This window comes from Protopterus annectens, chromosome 1.part0 (assembly GCF_019279795.1).
Source record: "Protopterus annectens isolate FY-2018-M chromosome 1.part0, PAN1.0, whole genome shotgun sequence".
Lineage (NCBI taxonomy): Eukaryota > Metazoa > Chordata > Ceratodontiformes > Protopteridae > Protopterus > Protopterus annectens.
This window is the reverse complement of record NC_056725.1, coordinates 1,421,157,188-1,421,169,493: the sequence shown is the minus strand read 5'-3', so window position 1 is coordinate 1,421,169,493 and position 12,306 is coordinate 1,421,157,188. Positions and strand designations below refer to the sequence as shown.

The following is a 12,306-nucleotide window of genomic DNA, read 5'->3' as shown; positions in this document are numbered from 1 at the left end:
TATGGTTTCCTACCTGAAGAAGCATGCAGTGGACGATCCGTGGACTTTAGACCTGATTCCGGACTTGCTAATCCATCAGTCGGGACTTGACATCAGTCCCTTCAATCTTTGAAATTGACAGCTTGGCTCCTCCACTTCCGACTTTAGTTAGAAGGCACACACTAGACCCGGAAGTTGTTCACATTTTATCTTCGCCCACAAACCCACCACTAACAAATTGTACCTTAGTAAGTGGAAGAGGTTTGCTATCTGGGCTCAACTCAAGGGCTTAGACCCTATCACTGCTCCTGTCCCAGAGGTCTTGAAATTTTAACATCCCTGTTTAATCAGGGATCTTCTGTCTCAACTATTAAAGTCCAACTAGCGGCTATCTCTAAATTCCACGAATCCATGGATCCTCCTTTGATGAGCAGCAGACTATGCAAAACTTTCATTAAAGGTGCGAGCCTATTAAGACCACCAATTTTTCATCCTGCACCTCCGTGGGATCTTGATTTGGTGCTTCGCGCATTAACATCTCCCCCTTTTGAACCGGCTGCTACATGCGAGTTAAAATATCTGTCTTGGAAAACTGCCTTCTTAGTTGCAATTACTTCGCAAGAAGAGTTTCAGAGCTTCAAGCCCTGTCTATTAAGCCACCGTACTTGATTTTCCACAAGGATAGAGTATCACTTAGGCCTAATCCATCCTTTGTCCCAAAGGTCTGTTCTAGTTTCTGCCTCCAACAATCTCTAGAGCTACTGGTTTTCTTCCCAAAATTCTCCAATGAAGCAGAATACACTCTTCATAAATTGGATGTTCACAGGCAATTACGCTTCTATTTAGACAGGACTCAGCAACTTCGTAAGTCAGACCAGTTGTTTGTGTCCTTCTCAGATAATAAACTGGGCCAAACCATCACAAAGGCTACTATCTCAAAATGGATCAGAGATTGCATAACTCAGGCTTATTCTTCTTCGAATAAGCAACTTACAACATCTATCAAGGCTCATTCTACCAGAGCTATGGCTACTTCTATAGCTTTTCATTCCAAGCTCGCTATATCGAAGTCTGTGCTGCGGCTACTTGGTCCAATCCGCACACTTTCATTTCCCACTACAAATTGGATGTGGCATCTAGAGGACGAGCTTCATTTGGTTCCACGGTACTCAGGAGTGTTTTCCAGTGAGCCACCCAGGATTCAGGTGCTAGGGACGCTGTCCCATCATTCAGAATGTAGGCGAGATAGGATCACATAACATCTTTTAGTTATGTACTCACCATAACTTCAGATGTTTGGGATCCATCTCGCCTACATTCCTAATACCCACCCTCCTTCCCCCTGCCTTGGAGATCAGAAGAGATTGAACGGTTTTGAGTTCTACTGTTTTATCTTGTTTCTTCTGACGATGTTATATAAGCAGGGTATGCATGTGTGCATGTATGCGGACAAACTAGATCTGGGGGACTGGTAGTGGTGCATCCTGGGATATGGTAAGCTCAGCCAGTAAGAGACTTCGCTCTTTGGCATAAGCGTGCCGAGTCGGAGCCGAGGGATCGGCTCCGAACCCATCATTCAGAATGTAGGCGAGATGGATCCCAAACATCTGAAGTTATGGTGAGTACATAACTAAAAGTTCAGCACACATCTGTACAATATGACATACAGTTCTAATACATCTGTAACACAAGCATATAAATCATGTTGATATTCACAAATGACACACAACCATTTACAAAATTCCAGACAGCTGTGCTGGCAGTATCTCCCTTTTCTTACAGTTCTATATAAATTTTGCTAATATTCACAAATGACATATAATTATTTACAAAATTCCAGCTAACTGGGCTGGCAGTAACTCCTTTTGTTACAACATGTATGCATATATACACATGTATGTGTATGTGTGCGTGCGCACGCATATATAGATATATACATGTATATGAGTATGCATCACATGCATATAACTATGTCTGTTTCAATAGGTGCTGCATGCAGATTTGGCTGCTACAGAGTTCCAGTGCTTTTAAGTCTTTGTGCTCATGTGCTCTTTCTGAGTAAGTCATTCTTTGTGTGCGTGTGCATACGTGTGCTGTTTGTGAATTTTGCTAGGAAAAAAAGCTTTAAAATTTGCCTCAACTGTCTTTACTAGGAGTGGTGGTTGTTTGCTTGATGCTGTTAGAATTATTATAACAGAATGGTTGACTTACACATTTGTTGGCAAATCAGCTGTTTTTTTATTTTGTATCTAATAATGTAAATATTTGATTATTGTTTATTGTATTCTTATATTAGCTTTACAATGAACTTTTTAAGAACAATGCAAACCGCTCAGAAAGTGCAGAAAGAAAACATATTCAGAACTACTTCATGGAAATGATGACAGTTGAGGGAGTCTATGATTACCTCCTGTATATAGGTAAGTTTTACTTCAGTGTAGATAGGTATACAACTTCTGTTATGTGTAGTTACTGTTAACTGTCATAGTACCCCTAATCTGTTGTTAGGAAAACTTGATGATGATTTATAGTTGACGGAATTTTTCAGCATGTAAATTCATGGTTCATTTTTTGAAAGCTGGCGCATTATTTTCTTCAGAATTGTCTGGTTATTTTGCATTTCCTTGAACCAGATTCGTCTAACTTTTATTCATCTGGTATGTTAATTAACATCAATTTCAGGTTTATGGTAAATTGCTCCAAAAGATATTTTTTCTCATTTTGCTCCCACTGCCTGCTGATCATGAGCTTCTTCTCAGCTAGGTGACCCATTCACTCCCTTATCACCAAGGGTAAGAGTCTGGTGAGACAGCTAATTGGGTGGTTTGAGGTTTTTATATTTTTGCTGACCTGCGTCCCCACACATACTTGGCTGTGCAGTAGAAGAGCACTTGCAATGGGCTGCGTCAGTGATTGTTCTTTACGTCTGCGAGTAACATTACTAGAAATAGCTCTTTCTATCAACCATTAAGTGCAGAGGAGATTTTCCAGGTTTACACTAGAGGAGTTGCTCTCTGCCTAGCTTCTCCAGTACCATGGCAGTTAATATAATCCCGTTCACCTTAGTCATAGTCAGGGCTGTATCCCCCTGTGCCACAATCGGGCCAGTTGCACCAAAAGATCTGGCACACACAGTATAAAAGGATTCTATACACAGCCCAAGTGTTATTGGGTAGGGAAATTGACTAGTAGCATGTGGTACTCGAAGTAAAAACATGCACAGTGTTGGGCAGCAGTGTAGTTTAAGATTGCTTTTGCACAAAACAGTCTGTATACAATTTCACATAGTTTTCTGTGGTCCTTGCAAGTCAAACTGATGTTGCTGTATCTAGCAAGGTCTTTGTCTTTCCATAGATAAACTTCAAAGTGTCACACTACACTGTGCAAACTTAGTTTTAGATTTTTTGTTTTGTTTGCTCATGATATGTAAGCACCTTTTTACATGTTTATGATATTAACATCATCACAGGTAAGCTCATTAGAGGAGACACTTGTCTTCTTTTCTCTCCTAGATTATTCCCTTCCATTGTTAAGAAAAAGAACATGTAGTTTTTGATGTACATTTGTTATGGGTTAATGAAGGAGATCATTAATTAACCTTTTTATTATTCACTTGTTTGCAGTTCTACTTATTTCATATTAATATTTTATTTATTTTTTTATTTTATTTTACATTTTTTTATCGGGAAAGTCTGAATGGAACAAGGCCCATTTATAGCGGAGGCCAGGGGAGAAAAGCTCCATAACATAACAGTACAAATACAACAAATGACAAAAATATTTCTGTACAGAAGCATATATACAATCAGAGCTCCATGTCTTTATATGACAACACATTGTCCATGAATGAACAGAAAATTTCTATACAGTGGCATATAAACAATCAAGGAGATTTTTCGTACCTTAGTTTGATTTGAGTAAGCTTGGTATATAGATAGCAAAAGTCTGAATTCCCTATTGGTAGTACAAAGCATAAAAATGAAGGAATGGAATCTGGAAAATAATGCTATTCTGGAGATATGTCATAGTGTGAGAAATAGTTTGTAGGATAGTAGATCCTGATAGGGAGTATTTGAGTAGTACAGAATAGCTGAGGTAAGCAGGGAGGAGATGCGGTGTGGCAAGTTAAGAGGAGAGCAGAAAAGATTTTATGTGATACAGGGACAGAGCCATGACTGCAAGAGTTGTGACTTTAGTGATGTCTTGAAAAGTGAGATGGATGGTGCAGAGGAGATACTTTGGGGGAGGTTATTCCATTCCCTAGCAATGATGTGGGAGAACAGACTTTTCCCTGCAGTGTTGTTGGCTTTGGTTATGCAGAGCAGGGTTTTGTGGGATGAGCATAGAGGGCGATTTGCAGAATATTGGTTTAGAAGCTGGTTTAGGGCTGGGTTTTTCTGAGGGTTCCTTATTATGTTGAAGGTCAGGACTAATTGATGATAACTAATTAGCTGAGGGAGTTTTAACCACTGTAGTTGGTTCAGGGCAAGACAGTGATGACTTCTAAAGGTGGAGTTGTTAGCGAATTTTGCAATTATATTGTAACATGACTCTAGTTTGTTTAGGTCTGTTTTTCCTGATATGAATTAGGATTGGTGATGCATACATTGGGGTAGGCAAGAGGTGGGTTTGGGCTAAGGAGATTCTAGCTTGGTCCGATAGGAACTGTTTGTGTTTGTATAGGATTCCTAGTTTCTTATGTACCTTTGTGATGGTTTGTGAGATATGGACATTAAAGTTTAGATTGTTATCTATTTCAACCTCGAGCAGCTTAGTGTGAGGGGAGGGTGAGAATGTGGTCCCATTTTTGTAGGTGATAGTGAAGGTATGAGGTATGGATTTGGATTTATTGGGGGTAAAAAGGAGTAATTTGGTCTTGTTGGGGTTTAGAATGAGTTGGATATCAGTGATCCATTGTTCCACGGAGCAGAAGGATTCTTGGGTAAGCTTTTGAAAAGTGGTTATGGATGGGGCTGAGCAGATTAGGGTGGAGTCGTCTGCGTACTGTATAAGTGATGCATGCAAGGTGGAAGTGTGTAGTTTGTTAGTGAAAATGGTGAATAGTAGAGGACCCAGTATTGATCCTTGTGGGACGCCTGTAGTAGTTGGTAATAGAGGAGATAGTGTACTTTGCCATTTAACTGATTGTTTTCTGTCAGAGAGATAGCTTCTAAACCATGAAGTAGTAGAGGGGGCGAATGATAAGGTTGACAGAGTGTCTAAGAGTAAGTTATGGGAGACCATATCAAACGCTTTTGATAGATCTAGGAATATGGCTGAGACGAATTTGTTGTTGTTTCTTAGATGGTTAATCTGATTGGTAAAGGAGAGTAGAGCAGTGGCTGTGCTATGGTTTGGGCGGAAACCGTGGTGTGTGGGGGAGAGGAGGTTATGTGAGGATAAGAAGTGCATTACCTGGGTGTGAATACATTTCTCCAGAAACTTGGAAAGGGGGACAAGATAGCAACTGGCCAGTAGTTTGATAGTTCATAGGAGTTTCCGCCTTTGTGAAGGGGAATTATATGTAACACGTGCCATAGATGGGGTACGTAGGTTTCTTGTATAGGTGGTGCGAAGGTGGGTATGTTAGTCTGTTCTACAGTTGGGGTGGTTTTAGTGTTCTTGTTGGATAGTTGGATAGATTCTGTGAAGTGATGGTTGAATTCTGAGGCTGTGCTATCAGTATCAGAATATAAGAGACACTTTTCCATTTGTTGTAGACACAGACGGGAAATGTTAAAGCAAGACTGCCTTACTCTTTGCATATTTTGTTTAGGATTAGGTCATGCTCCCAAATATGGCCTTTTTTACAAGGTTTTCAACAAAATTACCATGTGCTAATGATAGACTGTTGTCCATGTCTGTCTTAAAAAAAGAAAGAAAAAATGTGGATCTCTTTTCCATTTCAGTTAGCTATATTAGGCAGGATTAAATAAGATTCCCTTTAACCTTTCATCAGTATCACAAAATTGTCATTAGTTCTTAAAAAGGGCAATGCAAATCTCATTCCCTTTCCCATATTTCATGAGATGTATCACAAGTCAGTCTGTAATCTGCTGTTTCTTCATTATCTTATTTTGGTGTTGGAGGCAGTTTTGTTACCAGTGAAAGGACCTATACCACTTCCCTCAGATAGATTCCCAAGGCACTTGAATGAAAGAGTTATCCAGTTCTTGCATTGTGTCATGTCAGCATATATTGTAAGCCTCTTGTCTTGAAACATCTTCCATTTGGCTACTGCCTATTCAGATATGATACTTGATTTAACTTACTGATAAAGTTTTCAGTGGAAATTCTCCTTTCCATGAAGCTATTACTTTCATTAATGACAAATGCCACACTGGATGAAGAAATAGAGTAGTGTCATTGTTTAATTTGTCAGTGTTCTGAAGAAGAGTCGGCACATCCTAGATAAGATTCCCTTTTTCGCCAGTGGATCATGGGTGTTTGATCCAAAGAAGTTTGGTTTTCTGGGCAGTCATCCATCAGCATTCTCCTCCATTTCCTAGGCAGCTCCTAAGTGGCAGCAGTTGTCCCATTATGCATATCTTGCCCCTAGATGAGGATTTGAGTTGCACTTGTTATTGAGAAAAGGATATTTTCAGTTGGTAGTCTGCTGTGCCATATAAAACGTTGTAGGTAACATTACTGCTGTGCTGTACACACACAGTCTGTTTATAAAGTTGTTCTGTGATGATGTTGGTATTTTGACCTGGAGAACCATTTAGCATCATCCCCATTTGCCCACATTGCTGTGCATGTGTAGTTACCCCACAGACTGACAGTGTGAGGTACTTTGCAGTCCAGCTTCTGGTCCGTCTTTATTTGGAAAGCAAGTTAAAGGTATATTAACAGAGCTAAGGAGGCTGTACAGTAAAAGCCTCTGTACAAGGTCTGTCTTGCCAGATGATGATCCCTGCAGAAGTGGTGCATCAAGGATGGGTATCATTCACATGCAGGAAGACTAGCTCTCCTTAGAGAAACAAATGGATGATTCAGTTTTGATGTTTGTTCCTTTGGATGATGTGATTCTGGAACAGTTTTACATCTTTTTATAATTAACAGAGAGCCAATACAGACAGTCAGAAATGAGAAACATGGATTTTTCATATTCTGTGGCACAAACATACTACAGAGCTGCATCTCTTTATGGATTCTGCATTGAGGTTGGTTGTTGCATGTCTTCCCGCCCTGTCCTTAGTGTTTCTTCAGTCTCTTTTATTGTGAAAGCTCTCAGAAAGGAGACCAAAGCCCATTTTTGAGTTGAAGGACTGTACTACATTTGTGGAGTACACGTAATTCACTGTGATTACATTAAATTAGGTGCTTATCTGTTTTAGAGTTTTTTTTTTTAACTTCGGCTATGTAAGTTACTTAGATTAATTTCATAGTTTGTCTTGCACATTGTCATTTTTTTCAGACTTAGCTTGGAAATTGAATCCATCACAGGTGTCGGGCATTATCCTTTAATATTCTGTCTTTGTTAGTTGTGGAAAAATGTGAACACAAATGCTTGCTTTCAGAAGTAACCTGGAATGTTTTTTATCTTTAAGTTTATTTCTGTATTTTTAGGGTACCTGACCATATGCCATATATTGGAAAGAAACTAGACTGCCTTAGAAAATCCACGCAGACAATTCAGTTTCATACATATATTAAATGAAAGTCGAGATTGAACCTTGGAGCTTTGAGCCAAAAACCTTAACCACTGAGCTACACTATGTATGTTTCATTTTGCTGGATCTGCTAAACATGGTGGCAGAGGTTGTAAGAGTCAAACTTTTGTCAGTAGAGCATAGCTTGTCTGCTCTTTGCCAACTTAGGCCAGTAAGCTGTTAAACAGTTACTATATTGCAAAGTGCTTTCACTTCTTATCAGGAAAAATCCGTGCTACTGTATCGGGCTAACTGGATAATAACAGATGTCCTCCTATTTAATGTTGCAGTTATGGGTTGTATTCCGCCTAAATGACCTGACGTTCAACCTGTATACAAAAGCTTAGAGCCACTGCCTGTACTTGGGATATCTCATGTAGGCACAGACAATGTCAGCCATAAAGGAGACATCTGCACTTACCATCTTCAGAACTTTTTCACCCCCATTCGGAAAGGTTGACTCATACATTTGGTCTGCCATTGGATCCTCTTGGTTCATCTTACAGCTTCAGATAAGTACTCTGTTTGGGATTTAATATATTGCTATTGCCTTTTGTTTTGTTAATGTCATCGAGGAAGGGCAAGTGTAGGTGTGGAAGGCAAATTCCACATAAAGGTAGTCACGAGCTGTGCTTATTTTGCTTAGGGCCTTCTCATGACCACCGGTCCTGTTCTTTTTGTCAGGCCTTCATTCCCAAAACATTGCATAGTCTGTCAGCTTTGAACTTGTATCTCAAAAACCAAAGACACAAACTTCTGGCTAGGGATGCTATAGAGAGTTCTGCAAGTACTTCTGAGCCATCTCTAAAGAGGAAGGCCAGCAAGGCTAGGCCTGAATCCTCTTTAGCTGCGTCTGCTCCCTCTGATGTATCCATTGAGGTTGACAAAAACCCGGCTGCAAGATCGGAGGTAGGAGCTCCCTTGGCAGGTATCTGGATGGGAGCTGTCAGGAATGTGGATCCCAGCATGTCCGAGGCTTTGCAGATGTCTGGTTCAGACGACTTGGGGGAACCACGGGTTGTGATTGCAGAAGACTCGGGAACTGCTCTAGCTTCCATGTCCAAAGAATTACCGGGGGTTGTGCCTATGACCGCCTTCTCTCCTCAACAGGAAAAGCCTATGAAAAAGAAGCAAAAGACTAGGCATGTTCCTGCTCCTTCTACCCCAATGTCGGATTGGGAAGTTTTTTTTCAGGGCCTTATTAAGGCCTGATGACTTTGAAGCCTGCAGCCTCTCGTTCTTCCATGTCGGGGCCTAGCCTTTGATTCTTCTCCAGTGCAGCCGTCCGGGGTCCAAGGCCTTATTTCAGGACAGCCTTCAGAGTTTCAAATTCATGACACAGATTCTGAGGAGTCTTTATCTGATGAAGACTGTTGAGCATACGCCACTCAAATTCCCTCTTCTTTAGAATATGCTTCCCTAGAGGAGGAGTCTAATGGGGGGGATTCTCCCATTGAAGAACTTTCCTTTGGGGAAACTATTAATAAAATTAGGGAGTTTTTCCAGTGGGATTCCTCTCAAATCTCAGAAAAACAGAGGAGAAATCATGAGCTTCTACAGGTGGAGGCCCCTGCACCATCAGCAGTCCCTCCAGTACTGCCAGCCTTTTTAGCTGTTTTCAAGGCTGCATCTAAGACCCCTGACTCCCAAGCACCTGCGCCAAAGAGACCTGATCATTTCTATAAGGTCCCTGAGGATTGCAAATTTCTTTGTAAATGCTCGCTCCTCAGCTGAGCCTGCAGTGGTTTCCAGTACCTCACGTACATCCTCATGGTTATCTCCTTCTGCAAAGTTGCTCCCTTCTGATAAGGAAAGTAAAATTTTGGAAAGGTTGGACAAGAAGGTATATACCTCTTCCACGTTAGCTATCAGGGCAATTAATTACCAGACACACATGTCCAGGTATGCTCTGGTTCTGCTTACTCAGGCAACCCAAGCACTTTCCCCTTTGCCAGATTCGGAGGCTAAATCTCTGGCCCTTTCCCCTCCTATCATCCTCCGCTCAGATAGCTAGAGACTGTATCAAGTGTAGTTAAGATGCAGTGGAGGCCTTTGCCAGAGCAGCAGCTTCTGTTCTAAGAAGACATTCCTGGCTGTGTCTCCAGGCAATTCCTGATGACATCAAGGCAAAATTGCTTGATGCTTCTCTTGACAATCCCTCATTGTTTAGAAAAGCAGCTGCAGAGTTGTTTAAATCACTGCAGGATAAAGGTAAGGAACTCTAGATTTGAAGCACCTACTGGTTTCACCAGTACCAAAATTTCATAGAAATTAGCCTGCTGTGCTAAGACTTCCTTTGTTAGGAAACCTGCTCATTCCTCCACTTCTGTTCCATCTGGAACTAGACCCCACATGCCTTCCAGGAGTCACCCACAAGCCAAGGCTGTTACTCCTACAGCTGCTGTTGTGGCCCCTCCTCAGCAGTCCTTTTAGCCCAGACAAAGTCCTCTGTGACGGCTTGCACCCTCTTCCAAGTCGGATTCACTATACAATCTCAAAATACTGAAATGTCTAATTTCAGTATTTCAAGACTGAAAAGTCAAAAAACCACGTACATGAAAACCCACAATCACGAATACTACAATCGCGACCATTCACACACACATGCACACACACACACACACACACACACACACACACACACACACACACACACACACACAAACCAGGACATAATCACACACACACATACACCTACCTAACTAAACAAACATAACACACACAAACACACTTAACCTACCTATAAGCAGGGGGACAAGCCCCCCTGTACCCCCCACACCCCCCTACTTATATATTCTAACTCCAAGGTCACACTAAACACACAAACACACAAAAAACACCACCGCACGCACTCACACACACTAAAATCCCTGCCCATTATCCTCAAACACACAACACCTACCTGAAACCCCAGATAAATCCACAAACTGCACCACACGTCACGAGCACGACACCACGATAGTGGCGGATTCGACATTTGTGTATTCGGCATAGTGTAGTTTTCACTATTTGGTCTTGACGTACTGAATTTCGACATTTCAGTACATCGAGATTGTCTAGTGTATCCTCTAAGTCATAACCCTCTGCCCCTTCCCCTCTTTCTTTCCCTACAGGCTTTAATGGAGATCACTCAGGACTCATGGGTGATTTCATGTATCCAAAATGGATACTTATTGACTTGGAAGACTTTTCAGGGAATACCTCAACCTTCCTCCAGTCAACTGCATCTGTTTCCCTTGATTCTGGACCAACTTTCCAAACAAGGCAACATTCAGCCTGTCCCTCAAGACCAGCAGGGAAGGGGGGTTTTATTCCAGGATGTTTCTAGTTCTAAGGAAAGATGGCCCTTGGAGATCTATCCTAGATATCTCCCTATTAAACACTTTCCTGGTGGTGCCTTCCTTCAGAGTGATATCCCTATCTACTCTTCTGCCCCTGGTCCCCCCTCAAGCTTTCTTAGCTTCCCTGGATCTCAAGGATGCATACCTGCATATTCCTAAACACCCCCTCTTCAGAAAAATTTTGCATTTCTCGGTGGGTTCTTTGCACTTTCAATTTACTGCCTTGCCCTTTGGTCTTTCTACTGTTCCAAGGGTGTTCACAAAGTTTCTAGCCCCAGCCATTGCATACTTAAGGCTGGAAGGTCTTCAAGTTTACCCATATTTAGACAATGTGCTGTTTCTGGCCAGCAACCCAGACCTCTTAACTCAACATTTGAACCTAGCCATCCCTTTTCTGCAGGCACTGGGTTTCATAATAACTGTCAAAAAGTCATGCCTCACACCAAGTCAGGATCTTATATTCCTGGGATGCAGGTTTCGTACAGATTTTGATGATGGTTTTGCTCCCTATGGAGAAAGCAGCCTATCTCAGGGCATTCATGAAGGCTCTTCTGCCTCTTCCTTCCATTACAGCCAGGGAGTTTGAGACTGCTGGGGTTCATGGCTTCTACTATTCCCATGCTACCCTTTGCAAAGCTACACATGAGAAAGCGTTTTTTCAAGACAGTTTGGTCCCAGCATGCTCATCCCTTAGAGGTTATGATTCCCCTCCTTCCTTGCCTGAAAGTAGAGTTTGGTTGATGCAACAACTCAGTCAGAACCCTGGCCTACCTCTTCCGGTTCCTCAATCAGCTCAACAACTCTTTAGAGATGCCTTAGACTTGGGGTGGGGAGCAACCTTTGCTTCCAGGAAAGTTCAGTGCCTTTGGTCCCCTTCTCAAAGGAAGGAATATGTCAACATCAGGGAAATGAGGGCTTTACTTTTAGCCTTACAGACCTATCACCCTCTCTTCTTGCCAGGACCCCTGAAGATCCTTACAGACAATACCATGGTACTGTGATACATAAGTATGGGGGCACAAAATCTTATCTCCTCTGTCATTTGGCCATCAAAGCTTGGGAACTGGTAGGCTTATACAAGGTAACTACATGGTGTGTACCCTCCTTCAGCTCAGAACTTGGTGGCAGACGCATTAAGCAGGTCCATGAAACAGTCTCACCAGTGGATGCTCCATAAGGATATGTTTCTGGATGTAGTTCACCATGGGGTAGTCCAGAACTGGACCTATTAGCATCCCCTATGAGCAGACAACTTCCTCGCTTTTGTGCCAGAGCCTCTCATCCTCAAGTGTGGCAAGTGGACACCCTCTCATTCTCATGGAAGGGGAGAT

At 41.9% G+C, this 12,306-nt stretch overlaps 1 protein-coding gene across 1 annotated transcript in view; it reads left to right on the top strand.

The window, feature by feature from the left end:
* SNX14 (sorting nexin 14) overlaps positions 1-12,306 on the top strand; it is a 1,453,711-nt gene that overhangs the window by 1,148,018 nt on the left and 293,387 nt on the right. Inside the window, exon 19 of the mRNA XM_044067476.1 lies at positions 2,276-2,399. Coding sequence (XP_043923411.1) covers positions 2,276-2,399 — 124 coding nt within the window. The remainder of the gene's footprint in view (positions 1-2,275; positions 2,400-12,306) is intronic.